The 13,622-nt window shown below is 37.1% G+C and overlaps 1 protein-coding gene across 1 annotated transcript in view; it reads right to left on the bottom strand.

The window, feature by feature from the left end:
• Window positions 1-13,622, bottom strand: part of ctdspl2b (CTD (carboxy-terminal domain, RNA polymerase II, polypeptide A) small phosphatase like 2b) — a 20,081-nt gene extending 6,459 nt beyond the window's left edge. Inside the window, exons 1-10 of the mRNA XM_079866573.1 lie at window positions 13,351-13,622; window positions 5,637-5,821; window positions 4,682-4,811; window positions 3,943-4,092; window positions 2,464-2,688; window positions 1,390-1,483; window positions 843-954; window positions 669-755; window positions 368-430; window positions 134-213 (exon numbers count right to left, since the gene is read on the bottom strand). Of these exons, the coding sequence (XP_079722699.1) occupies window positions 134-213; window positions 368-430; window positions 669-755; window positions 843-954; window positions 1,390-1,483; window positions 2,464-2,688; window positions 3,943-4,092; window positions 4,682-4,811; window positions 5,637-5,798 (1,103 nt within the window). The 5' untranslated portion in view covers window positions 5,799-5,821; window positions 13,351-13,622. The remainder of the gene's footprint in view (window positions 1-133; window positions 214-367; window positions 431-668; window positions 756-842; window positions 955-1,389; window positions 1,484-2,463; window positions 2,689-3,942; window positions 4,093-4,681; window positions 4,812-5,636; window positions 5,822-13,350) is intronic.

The following is a 13,622-nucleotide window of genomic DNA, read 5'->3' as shown; positions in this document are numbered from 1 at the left end:
TGACAAAATCTGACAGAATTTCTAAAAGAAACAGAAGCAAACAAAAAGACAACTTGGTTTTACTTTTAACACTGTCAAGGAAGAGTCTTCAAAATGATTAAAATAAAGGTAAAACAAAAAGAAGTCCACAGACCGCACCAGCTGTTTCCTCGGATCGAGAATGTTCAGCAACTTGTCTGCATAAACTTTCTTAGAGGCAGTGAAGAGAATGATCTATAAAAGAAAGAGTCAACAATGGAACAACTTCAGTCCATTATGAGGAACAGATGTTAACTCAAGCGAGGGTAAAACTTTTCCATGTAAGACCATCATTTATTTGGAGAAAAAGTATGAGATGTAATGTGGAGTAAAATGGACGAAAGCTTACCTCATAAATCTGAGACATGCGTTCAAGGAACTCTCTGAAAAATGGCCTCAATCGCACATAAACCTAACAGAAATTGTGAATTAGAATTTAGCCCCTAAGAACACAGGGTTTTAGCCCCCTAAAAAGAAGAAAAGAAAAAATTCCTACAAAGTTTTACAAATTTCAGATCACTTAACATAAGACAATAGCTTGAGACAATAGACTCCCAGCCATTTAGTTTCTTAAAATGGCTCTAGAGGGCCCTCTAGTGGTATGTTACTGACAAACAATGTATTAACACAAAGATAGCTTGGATATCTACCTGATATATGACATCTTGGAAGAGGACAGGAAAGGTTAGTGCTGCATCATCCAGCTCATTCAAGCTACAATGGACAAGGGTTTCATCCTGTAGAAAGAAAACAATTGATGAGATCTATGCCAAAATGAATCCCTTGTAATAGGAGCTATTCCCCTGTGGTGTTTTAAGACTGACCAGGTCAAGCACCAGGGAGAACTCAGGAGTGCTGCGAGTCTTCAGAGGGAGTGCGGGTTTGCGAGTTAGCTGCTCTTCTGTTAGCGGAGGTACATGTTTGATGAAAAAATACCTGAAAACCATATCAACATAAATGTGTGCACGGAAAAAGCCTTGAGACAAACATTGATGAGAAATTCAGTTTTTTTCTGAGAGGGTTTCCAAATTACCTTAAAACAAAAGCAATATTTAACTGTAATATTATTAATAAACATTCCACTTGTATGAGGGCTCAACAATAAGGATCTGCTGGGGCCACATCTCACATTTGTTTATCTTGTACTTGCCATTTTACTTCCTGTGAATTTAAACATTTGTCGCTGATTTTTTTTTTATCTTTATAAATTAAATATTGTTCAATGTAACATTATAGAATGGAATAATCATTACTAACAAACAGGGGAAGCAAAAACCTGAACTACTGGCTTGCCCGGGCCAGCAGAAAAAAAAAATCCTTATTGTGAAGCTCTGGCCACAAAGCACAGACATTCAGTAAAGTTGAACTCACGGGTCAAACACTTCCCACTCCTCCTCATATGATCCTTCAGCTGGGACAGTAATAGAGGTGTCCACATACCCCACTGTTGCAGGAGAGCCAGGAGCTGAGATAAAACAGGACAAAGAAAACACAATGTTAAAATATTCTCGCTCTCAGTTTGGGGACGGTAAGATTTTTTAATTGTTTTTGAAATGTCTCCAATGCATACCAAGGCTGCATTTATTGGATCAAAAATGCAGTAAGAAAGTAATAATGTTAAATTTAGGACTGCACAATATATCGAAATATCGCAAATGTATATATCGTGATATGCATATCGCAACAGCTTGCAATAACTGGGGTCATGAACAAAATACGAAGAGAAAATCACTCACTGCTCTTTGCTGAATAACTTTTGTAGCTTTAATAAGAATCAGTATATATTTAATTCATACAGTGAAAACTAAGCAGTGTTTTATTTTTACATTTGAATATATTCAGTTTCTGTTGTTAAATAAACCTAATGTAGGCCTTGCTGAAACCCTGAACCCTGTGGTTTACACTGATATTAAAATAACACTTATGCTACAGTAAAACACTGCTGTTCACTGTCAGAAGTTGTAGGGATGTTTTCTTGTCACAACTTGTTTTAGCGTTTTATCGCATATCACAATTTTCTTCAATATCGTGCAGCCCTAAATAATATTACAATTTAAAATGTTAAACATGTTTTCTATTTTAATATATTTTAAAACATAAGCTGAATTTTCAGCATCATTACTCGTCTTCAGCATCATATGATCAGAAATCATTCTAATATGCTGATTTGATGCTCAAGAAACGTTTCTTATTATGTCTTATATGTTGAAAATGTTGCTGCTTCATATTTTTGTGAAACGGCGATTTTTTTTCACGATTCTTTGATAAATAGAAAGTTCAAACAAACAGCATTTATTTAAAATAGAAATCTTTTTTTTTTTTTGCATTATAATGTGTAATCGCTGCTAAATAAAAATGATCAATTTCTTATAAAATAAAAAAACGTTTTAGGCTGAAAGTAGTATACACCCATAGAGAAGTCAAGCAATGTCATGTCTTTCACACCTGTAAGAGGAGGCAGGTCAGAGTGGGGGGTGTTTTCACTCTCCTCTGCAGGTGTGTGAGTGGAGGATGGAGGTCTAAAGGCAGATGGCATGGCACTGGTATAAAGAGGGACACTTAGGGGCTCTCTAGATGTGGCAGTACTGGTGGGCATCTCTTCTACTTGCTCCATTTCTAGTTGCTTCACAATCTCTTCCGCCTCCACCGCCTGGCCTGGGGAATCCGAGGCTGACATGACAAGATGGGATGAAGGTAAGGAGAAGGAAGGGTGAAAAAACATGCTGGGTTAGGCAATGCATTATTGATCTGCATAAAGTTGCAACAGGGTTGTTTTTTTTATTCATAATCATCAAAATAAACATGATCTGGAATCCAAAATAAGCTTTTGATATTGCCTATTATTATTATTATTATTATTATTATTCCTAATGGTAACCCTATTGTGAAAACGTACCAAACATTAACGTGCATTCATATCAGCAGCAAACTGCACCGGAGTTCACATGAACCGTACCCCAGACCGACCTTTTTAAGCGGACTCGGGTCCGGTTCGTGGGTGCACACTCGAGTTTGGAAAACAGCATTTACATCATCCAGACAAACAGAACTACGCGCACCAAAAGTGCCAGTGTGAACTGTGAAAGCACCCTTAATTTCACACAAGCTGTCCTCCTCATGGGAAACCAATTTGCCTCAGGACCCAAAAGTTTCACCATGTTTTATTTAGTTCAGTATTGACATTTTAGGCTAAACTTTCTCTCATGAACTGCTCTTTTGCTAAATGTAAATAGATATGGGTTTTTGTGATCATAGAAATACAAAGTAGCAACTCCACAGATTCTGCAAATCAGGCTACACTACCAGTCAAACGTTTGGGGTCAGTAAGATTTTTTTTATTATAGAAATGAATCCTTCTATTTACATAAAAAGACACCTTTATTTGACCAAATGTGACAGTAAAGACATTTGTACAAAAAATGTATATTTCAAATAAATGCAGCAGGTCATGTGACACTGAAGACTGGAGGAATAAATGAAAATAGAAAAGAGTTATTTCAAATTGTAATAATATTTCTCAAGATTACATTTTTTAATGTAATTTTGATAAAATAAAACGCAGTCTTGGTGAGCGTAAGATACTTCTTTCAAAAACATTACCGACCCCAAACTTTGAATGGTAGTTTATATGAGAACACACTGACTCCTCTTCTTACTTTAGTAAAACTGCCATCATTACCAAGAATGATAAATGAAGAATGTTTTATTAGTCAAGTTTATTAAAAAACAAAACAAAAAAAAAGACCACCACATGTACATTTGAACAATATTCTAAAATGAATAGTCGTTGGAGCATAAATGTTAATGTAGTAATGTCACCAGAGGGAGAATCTATTTATAATTATCATTCAAATAATTTTCGGTCCATTATGTCCAGAATACCTGGCGCATCACATCTTTAGTGTTCGGCTCAGAGTTTCTTACCATTTTTATTTGCTGGTGAGAAGAAGTTGAAGACAGGAGAGAAGATGGTTCCAAGCAGGGTGGTGCGGGGTGGACTGTTCACAACCTCCTCAGGGTCCTCCAACTTCCCATTAGGCTTGACAGGCTTACTCGTGTCATGGTTAGTGGTTTCTATAGGACAAAGTTCAAAGAGAAAAACAAATTCACAAAAAAAATAGCGTGATCAAATTACAAATGCAGAACCGACCATTTAAATGCCTAACTCCATATGTTGTTTGGACAATAAACTATGACGACTACTGCAATACACAGGAGAAAGTGATGCCATTGGCAGGTGTGCGTAACCATGTTCTTGTCGCATATAATCCATGTCAAGCACACAGACAGGTTTGATACTTCCAAAAGCCCTGCTCATTTATGATATTATGGAGAGTTTAAGGGATTACACTGAACAACCAATATCAAACAAATATACACAGATGCAAATATGTTTGTCTTAGAGGCGTCACAATATACCGGTATTGACAATAACCAAAAATCCAGTAGTCGGTATCAAAACCATTAAAATGTTACGGTTATCGGTACCAATTTCAGTACCACAGCAAAATCTGTTGGAACTATTTGACCATTTTATTTAAATATTTGAAAAAAGTATTTTATTTAACTATTTGAAATAACAATTAAATTCAATAAGTTTATTATTTATGATGTTAATTATTATAAGTAAATTTAACTGCAGCACACAAGTACAGTGACTCACCACCATTGACGGAGCTTCTTCGACGGGCCCTGTAGATGCTTTTCCTTTGCAGGTCATTGTTCCTCTGTGGGGTGGAGGTGATCAGCTCGCAGCTCAGACGATTCCTCTTTGCTGGGTTGTCCTGCTCCACCTGTTAAACACCACCAATCACACAAGCATGAGTTTCTAGATTTTAAACACTTTAGTATTGTGAGGAGGACACTATAGTGAGTCTGTTTGAGGATGCTGGGGGACACATGAACAGGACTTTCAGAGGAACAAAATATCAAAACTATAGGCACTACATGTTTAAGGTTAGAGATTATTAAAACCCTATTATAAATATTATATTAAAATGCTCAAACTCTAAATAAAAATGCTGGGGGAAAAAAAACTACATACATACAGAATTTAAATTTCTTTCCCCCCACCCTTCGAACACTTTTGTTTGTATTGAAGAACAAAGTTTTTGAAACTAGAACAACAATTCCAACTATTTTTTTAAACCCCCATATTTGAGTCAACCACTGAATCAAATATTTAAAAAAAAAATGTTTTAATAATTATCCAATTAATCACGAACTGCTGCAAAAGACATGGGGGTCTTTGAATGTTGTTGTGGACAATGGGGGTGTGATTTAGAACCCAAAGAAGAGAACCTAATATCTTTACTGGACATAATCCCTGGTTCTTCTGCCACACGCTGCATGCCTGTTAAAGCCAGCCCTACCTACTGTCATTATGTGAGCGCTGTGGAACCACAGCTAAAATTAGAACAGGACTGAGCTCCTCAGACAAGCAAAGGCATTCCACCACGCATTTCTGGGGGGAATATGATACCAGGTCTTGCTTGCATTCCATTATAGAACATTCTGGGCCACGACCATCGAAACCAAGAAAAGAGCTGTAGAGGTCTGGAACTGCCACACTCAATGAACCCATAATAAATGACAGGGAGAGGGTGCGAGAGGCTCACCTTGATGGAACTTCCATGGATGAACTTCTTGATGCTGGAGAGAAGACCCTTGCTTTCATCTGAGCACTCCTCCATCTCAGAGTGCTTTCGCTTGGTCCGGGCCGGGCAGGGCCTGCGGGCGAGGTTTGGCTGCTGAGAAGCCTTGCGCATTCTCAGCCTCATTTTGTTAAGAGTTACATGTAAGACTGGGGAGAGAGAGAGAGAGAGAGAAGACAATACAGAGAAGCTCACACAGAAGGTACCGCAAGAAAACAAAACTACACAGAGAAAGAGAGTAACAACGACCTTGAGAAGTCTAACTTTGCTCGCTGATTCTCACACGCAGGTAAATGAATCACACTTTTAGTGGGTTTTGAATGAGTTATGGGTCTTTGCTCGGTTTTTAAAAGTGCAACACTTCAGCCAAGAGCGCTAGCCACAGACATCTGGATGTATTCAAAACACTATATATTCCAACATGGTTCATCATTCAGTTGAAGCACCTCCATAGCGAAGCACTCTCAACTACAAGCGCATTATTTCCTACATACAGAAGAATTCGGAATGTACACACTTTTTATTTAAAAAGCAAATCTGTGTGATTGAACACAAGATTTCAGATTAAGCCAAACTCTGAATTAAACCGATTTTGCTCACCCAAAAATTTACATTCTGTTATCCTTTATTCACCCTCATGCCATTACAAACTTTCTTCTGTAGAACATAAGAGAAGATATTTTGAACAATGTTTCAGCTGTTTTTGCCCATACAATGGAAGTCAATAGGGTCCCAAAAAAATTATAAATATACAAAACTACTGGACCCGGTTGACTTTCATTGTATCAATAAAAAAATAAAATAAAAATAATTAATAATAATAATTCTTATTACATGGCTTGGCTGAATTCCAATGTAGAATGCGGTCTGTTATTTCTTGATAACAGACCGCTGCGAAGTATAACAGACCGTTGCCATGAAAAACAGCGCGTTGCTATGGACGCGGAATGGACTATTTTCTTTGGCGGAAGCAATACAATCGTTTTTAAATCAATAAACTCCTTTTTGAATAAATAATTTGTGTCAAATTATTTATTTATTTTGTAGGTAGCCATGTAATAAGCGGGATAATGTATAGTGAGCCGGTTGTTATAGTGAATAACAACCCCTTCAGGCTGATTCAAGATCCCTCCGCTTCGCGTCGGGATCCCGTTCAGCCTGTCGGGGTTGTTATTCACTATAACAACCGGCTCACTATACATTATCCCTTACTTACCATACAGGTTTGGAATGGCATGAGGGTGAGTAAATGATGACAGAATTTTCATTTTTGGGTGAACTAAGTTACCTTTAAAGCGGCGCTATGCAGTTTTGGCAATTTCTTCGCTGTTTTCTCGCTTTTTGCTCGCGGGTTTCTCTATCAAGCTCCCCCTACAGCTTCGGAATAGATATTTGGCAACACTGTCGTCAAAACTCGTTGGCGACTCTCCCCTCCTACCATCTTCTCCCTCTGGTCATGTGCATTTGTTTTCAAAGAAGCCGGTGAATGCACGGAGCCATGTCCACTGAGGTATGTATGATACACAGAAGGCTAGCATATAAATGTTTAGATAGTGTATGTGTGCAGTGCCGTAAAGCAATTCGTTACATCGCGAGACCTGATATCACGCCCGCCGACCCAAAATTGCAAGGGAGGTTTTTCCGCTCACAAGCGCTATGGGGGTGCAAGAAGACCACCATTCAACCTGCAAAAAGTCATATAACCATTCCAATGACTCCGAAGCTGTTCAGTTAAGGTAAATTCAGCAAAAAAAAAAATATGCATAGTTCCCCTTTAAGGCCTTCTTGAAGTTTGGCAAAAGTTGGCAAAACATCATTATCGTTTTCACTCTTATTTTTCTGTTGCTGGATAAGTCAATAGAAAAGAAAAAGAAATACGAGGATATTGCAGATCAACAGCGAGCAGCAGTTTCTTACAAGACAAAAAATGGAGAAAAAAAAAAGAGAGAGATGAAAAAAGGATAGGGAAAAAAAGTTAATATTTTCCTGATGTGGAGGAAGTGTCCCTCTCTTCTTTAAAGGAAACCCTGTACATCAAGGGGGTAAAAATAATCCTGAAATTAACTACAGTGCTTGGTCGTGTGTCCCCCTCCACAAAGCATGCTTGCGTAACAACAGTTATGTGCTCCAGCATTTGTGACATGCCAGGCGTTACACCAGTCCTGACTGTACCTTCCCAATACTCGCAATAAAGAAATTTAACTCACATTCAATTTAAAATTTACAGAAAAGTTTATTAAAAAACACAGAAAAGAGAGATTTTTAGGAGAAACAAACAGAGCTCCTTCTGTAACGGCAGCAGCTCCGGGTCTGTGTAGTTAGCCAGAGAAGCAGCGAGATGACAATGAGACATACTGCAAGCATGGAAGCATGGAAGAGACAGGAGAGGAATGGTGAAAAGTAGAGAGAAAAGGGTACAGCTAGTAATACATCTCAGCTTTTTCCTTAACCACCAAAATGGTGACTCATCCACTGCCTCGAACAGACATCATGCCAAGACAGCTACCTCACAACACTGAGGAGCTAAAGCCTTTCTTCTACAAGAACAGAAACCGTGAGATTCAACAGTCTTCAGCAGCCCAGTAAGATTCAATGAATCTTGCTTAAAGCCAAATTCCTGGTTTAATTAAGACATTAAACACCATTAATAGCAGAAAATAGTTTTAATACATAGGCTATATGATATAATATGACAATGGCAACAATTACTCCTGTGACCCCTTCTGACCTAGGCTCGTCCATCACAATCACTTACAGGTCATGTTCTGACAGGAAAAAGTATGTGTATACACACTACATTGGTTTTAGGCATGTGACTGTATAAAAATGTTGCAATTTGACATTGCGATATTTCTTTTTTCTGCAATATATATTGCGATATGAAAACAATTTCACCTGATAATTTGAATAGCTCTATTTGTAAAGAATTAATCATTCTGATTGGGGTTATTTTGTAGTGTGGGGTTATTTTGTAGTGTAGTGCATATGCATAGAAAATAATAAATTACAAGCATAGATAAATACAATAGAACAAAGACAGATGAAATAAGCAATGTTTTATGTTTTTCAGGTAAATTAACTGTATTCAGGTACAGACATTGAATAATCAAATGTAAAATAACACTGCATAGCCTTCACTGTATAAATTAAATATAATTCATATAATTAATATATAATATAATGCACGTATCCAATACCGGTAATGACAAGCATCCGTTTTCTTTCTCCGTTTACAACTCATAAACGACTGCGTTTGCGAGGAAACTCATCGAGACGGCATTTTGACTTAATTTCCCATGCACATGTCTGTTCAAGCACCAATAGATAAGAAAAGGAAGGGAATTCAGTGATCACGATCACAAACTTCACGTGCTGTCTGCGTGGCTGTGTGTGTGAGCAAACAAAACAGTGCACAAGTTTTTTTGCATTTGATGTTTAAACTGACAGAACTCAAAAACACATGAAAATGATAAACTGTTACTCTATCATGGTTAAACTTTGCAATTAATCCGTGAATAACAAGCGTTATGGACCGGGGAGCAGCTGGCCCGTATGGATCACGGATCAACTACGAACCCTATACTACATCGATGTGACTATCGCTGGATCGATGCAAAAACGACACATTGTGCAGCCCTACGGTATGCGATATTATCACGATATTGAAATAAGTTGCAAAAAAAGTGGTTATCCTATTACGGTACAAATGCGAACAAGGAGCGTTTCCATCATGTTGTTCAAGTGGATGACGGTGGTATTGGTAACCAACAGTAAATAAAACACCATCAGCGGAAACAGTAGTGATGCGTCGTTCGCTAACGAGTCGGCTCAATGAGCCGGCTCCGAATGTAAACGGTGAGAGTCAGTTCCCGTCTGAGAACCATGTTCCACTTTTGTATATTAATACAAGAGAGAATAATTTCGCTACACTGCTCAGGCACACGTCAAGTAGTCACTATAACCGAATGTTATTTTGATGTGTATGTGGGTGCGATCACGTGTGATGACATTACCCCGCTGCTCTCGATTCGTCACACATACAGTAAGCTACACATTAACACTCAAAAAATTAATTTTTGCCTCTTGTTAAATTCAATTAATTAAAATAAGCAAAAGTAACACGATTGTTTAATATTTTGTCACAACTTAATTTAATTGTGTTCAATCAACCTAATATATTTAAAACTGAAGTTTACTTAATTTGTGTGAAAACTACATGAATCATTTTTGTTGACAACTAACTGGGCAGTGGATCTGTAGTTCCCAGCATGCTTTGCAAGGGACTGCATTAGGAGGGTAATTTAGGGATTAAAGTGTTATTTTATGTGTTTTTCTGTAAATGGAAAGATGTTGTTAGTTAATGTTACTGTTTAATATTCAGTTTTGTTAGAAATTTGGAGGACTTTCTGTAATGTTTTTGAATTTTGTGGTTACCATTATGCAGAAGAGTGGCGACTGTGGGCACTCAGTATACACTATATATGCATTAAACCTCACTTGCAGACTTGCATAAGTAATATTCAATATTACTATGTAAAAAGAGGTTTTAATTAAATTAAACACTAGTGACTATCATTGGAAATAATATCATTGGACTATAATTGTAGAGTCAAATTAGCTAAAATTATAATGTTGGTGATTTTAGGCCGGGCAAAGATTAATTGTAGTTAACTAGACAAAACTTTATCTAGCAGGAATGACTAAATGAATTTAAGTTCATACAACAAGATTACAACAAATCATTATCAAACAAATTAGATTTTGTTGGAAAAATGTAATTCATTTTCGTGGAAAAGTTTTCCTTAATTTAATAAAGTTTGTTCAACAGCTTATTTTTTTGAGTGAACATAACATGGAGTGCGTGTGGTCGAGCAGTGTGGTGAAAAGATCATCCTTAAAATCGGGTCAGAAAACAAGATGAGCATTTTAATAACAGACAAAATAAAAGCAGAACGTAGAATCCGTAAGATAAAACTCATATCGAGCAGGGACTAACAACCTTATAAATGTGTTCCGTTTTAAGTGTGATTTGCTTGGAATGGTTTTATTTTGGATCAAATGTTCAATACACGTCATGTATAATAGTATTTGATGGTTTTACATTAGCCTATTTGTTTTTTTTACTTATTACAGAGCTGAGCCAAATGATCCAGTTCCCTAAAATGAGCAGGAATTCTCATCATGAGGGAACAGCTAATTAGCCACGAGGGTTTAATGTTTGCTACGTCACAATTTATTCATTTCCATCTCATTCATATGAACTTTTTTAGCAAATTAAGTTTTTTTCCTCTGAAATTTGGCATTTCCAACTTTCCATCAATCGTTTCTGATGAGAAACTTCAAAATGCGCATAAAAACAGGGTGATGGAAACATGGCTAATAAAGCTATACACAAAAAAATGTATAAAGTAAGCAAATGTTTCAAACAGAAGTGGAAAAGAATTATAAAAACAATAGGTCAACACTTTACAATAAGGTCTCAGTAGTTAACGTTAGTTAAAGCATTAACTAACATTAACAATGAGCAATAACTATATTTGTTACACAAGTTTATTCTTTGTTAATGTTAGTTAAAAAACAACTGTTTTTTCATGTTAGCTCAGGTGCATTTATTTAATAATAGTTACAACTTTTGATTTTAATAATGTTATTTAATGTTAAATTTAACTAAGATTAATAAATGCTTTAGAAGTATTTTTCATTGTCAGTTTATTAACTAATGAATTAATTAATGGAGCCTTAATGTGATTACATTATTCACAGTATTTTGAAGTGACCATGATAACAATATTGTGCATGTACATTATTGTGATATATATTTCCGTATGGTGTAGTGTATACCAACGCGTCTAGTAGGTTTGAAAAAAAAAACAAAAAACATTGACACACTGGCAGCAAATCCAAGGCTAGCGACATGTTTCCAAGAAATTATCGCTACGGCTCAGTTTCAGACTTATATTAAAATGACTACTATCTCTCTAAGAAATCTAGAACTTCATACATTAAGTACATTATAAACCAGAAAGTGTAATTTGCTATTTAATGCATTTGCATGGCATGTCAAAGAACACCACAAAATGCTTCACAATAGCTACCATTGCACTTTGTTGGTAACCTGTCCCATTACAGCTGGACAATTAGGACAAATGAGCAGTGCTTCTCTTCTCAACTGGGGAACCTGGGCCCGCTAGCAGGGGTCAATTAGCTTCCAATGGGAAACAACATGTCTTAAACTGATTTTTAAGAAATATGAAAAAAAAAAAAAAAAAAAAAAAAAAAAAAAATCTAATTTTGAACTAGCTTTTATTTTCATATTTCAGTTTTAATTTGAGTAGTTTTGTTATGTGCATTTTATTAATTAGTTTAAAAATATTTATCTATAAATCACTGAAATTTATTCTTATTTAAGTTTAAGTAATTTTAGTACTTAAATTTTATTTCAGTTTGTTGCCAAGGCAAGTTTTTCCCATCTAATATTTATTTATTTTCAGCAATATTTCAATTAACAAAAATTATTTTCAAATCAGCTGAACTTCAAGAACACAAACTTAAAAGCCGCATAGATAGCATCAATTTAAGCTCTTTTGTTTTTACAAAGAAAAAAAAATCAGGAATGTAACACTGAGCTCTCACTCAAACAACTGTCTGATCACAGTAGATCCTACCTAATGTTTTCCTTTAGCACGTTATTGGCTAGTTTAGCAAAGTGAGTAGATAGTTTGAGTTACAAAAACTCAAATTTTTTGCAGCCACAAAATCTGCATCTAAACTTCTGCAGAATAAAAAAAAACACATGTGTTGGTATTTTGCTTTCTTTCCTTAAAAAAGGAAGAACACATTAAAATATTGAGATTACACATGTCTAATTATTTTGTATTACCTTGACAGCGGTACTTTCTCATAGTAATAATTAAAAAGGTTTGGAAACAAGCAACGTAATTTCGTTATAAGTACAAGAAGAAGAAAAAAACAACCTCTGTTAGGGGCCTTCAAATGTTGACATGACAATGGGGAACCCTTGCAGTGATAATGGTCAAGAACCACTACCCTACAGTCAACTAACTACAGTCAGTCTTTAAAAGGGAGGAAAATAAAAGACATTAAGTGCTTCCCCGCCATAACCGATCAACTTCAACAGACACTTCAGAAATGATGAAGTTCAGTGATTCATGGGAAACCTGAACAGTGCCGTGGTGGGCGGGAAACACACGCTAAAGAGATTCTCTACGGAAGACGAGCAACTTTCTCACGATTTCCCTGTTTAGTCAGACATTAAGAATAACTGTTTACACAACGATTGCACGACTCAAGAGACTAAAATACGACCTGTATTTTTACATACAACAATCGCTCTTGACACATCTGTGCATGTCTATCTTCAATGTAGGGCACATGCAAGCATTATCTCCGTAGTAAACCTGTTTCTCGTGACCCGCTATTACTAGAAGAAGCCTCTAGTCTAGTGCCACTCAAAACAACCGGCGGTGCTCTAGTGACAGATAAAGCGCGGGAACGAGTCGCGGAGACGGCAGCTGCCCTGTCCGTGCGTGCGTGCGTGCGTATAGGTGAAACAGGAGCGAGCCGAACCACAGCGAAACATTTTCGACCGGAGCGAACGGACGGGGTGTTATGGGGGACCCTATCACCACATGCAATTTAGACTGGGGTAATAACTTACTGGACGAAGCTCCGCAGGATCGAGTCGCAGGACAGCGGTCTATTTCAGGGCTGCTAACACTTGCTGTTGTTTGCGTGCCTCTTCAGACGAGGTTCACCTCTGTCCTCCCCGCACCTCTGGACGCCATTTCCCGCCTCCGTACCCACACAGTCAACTGCAGGTACCCGGATGAAGAGAGGACTGGAGCGAGCATGCGTCCTGCGGCGCGCCGCGTCCCACACCCCCTTTCTGTTGTTCCGAGTATCAAAACAATATTGAGGCTTCGCAGTGCG

This window comes from Squalius cephalus (assembly GCF_949319135.1).
Source record: "Squalius cephalus genome assembly, chromosome: 3".
Lineage (NCBI taxonomy): Eukaryota > Metazoa > Chordata > Actinopteri > Cypriniformes > Leuciscidae > Squalius > Squalius cephalus.
The sequence above is the reverse complement of the archived record's forward strand: the minus strand, read 5'-3'. Positions and strand labels throughout refer to the sequence as shown.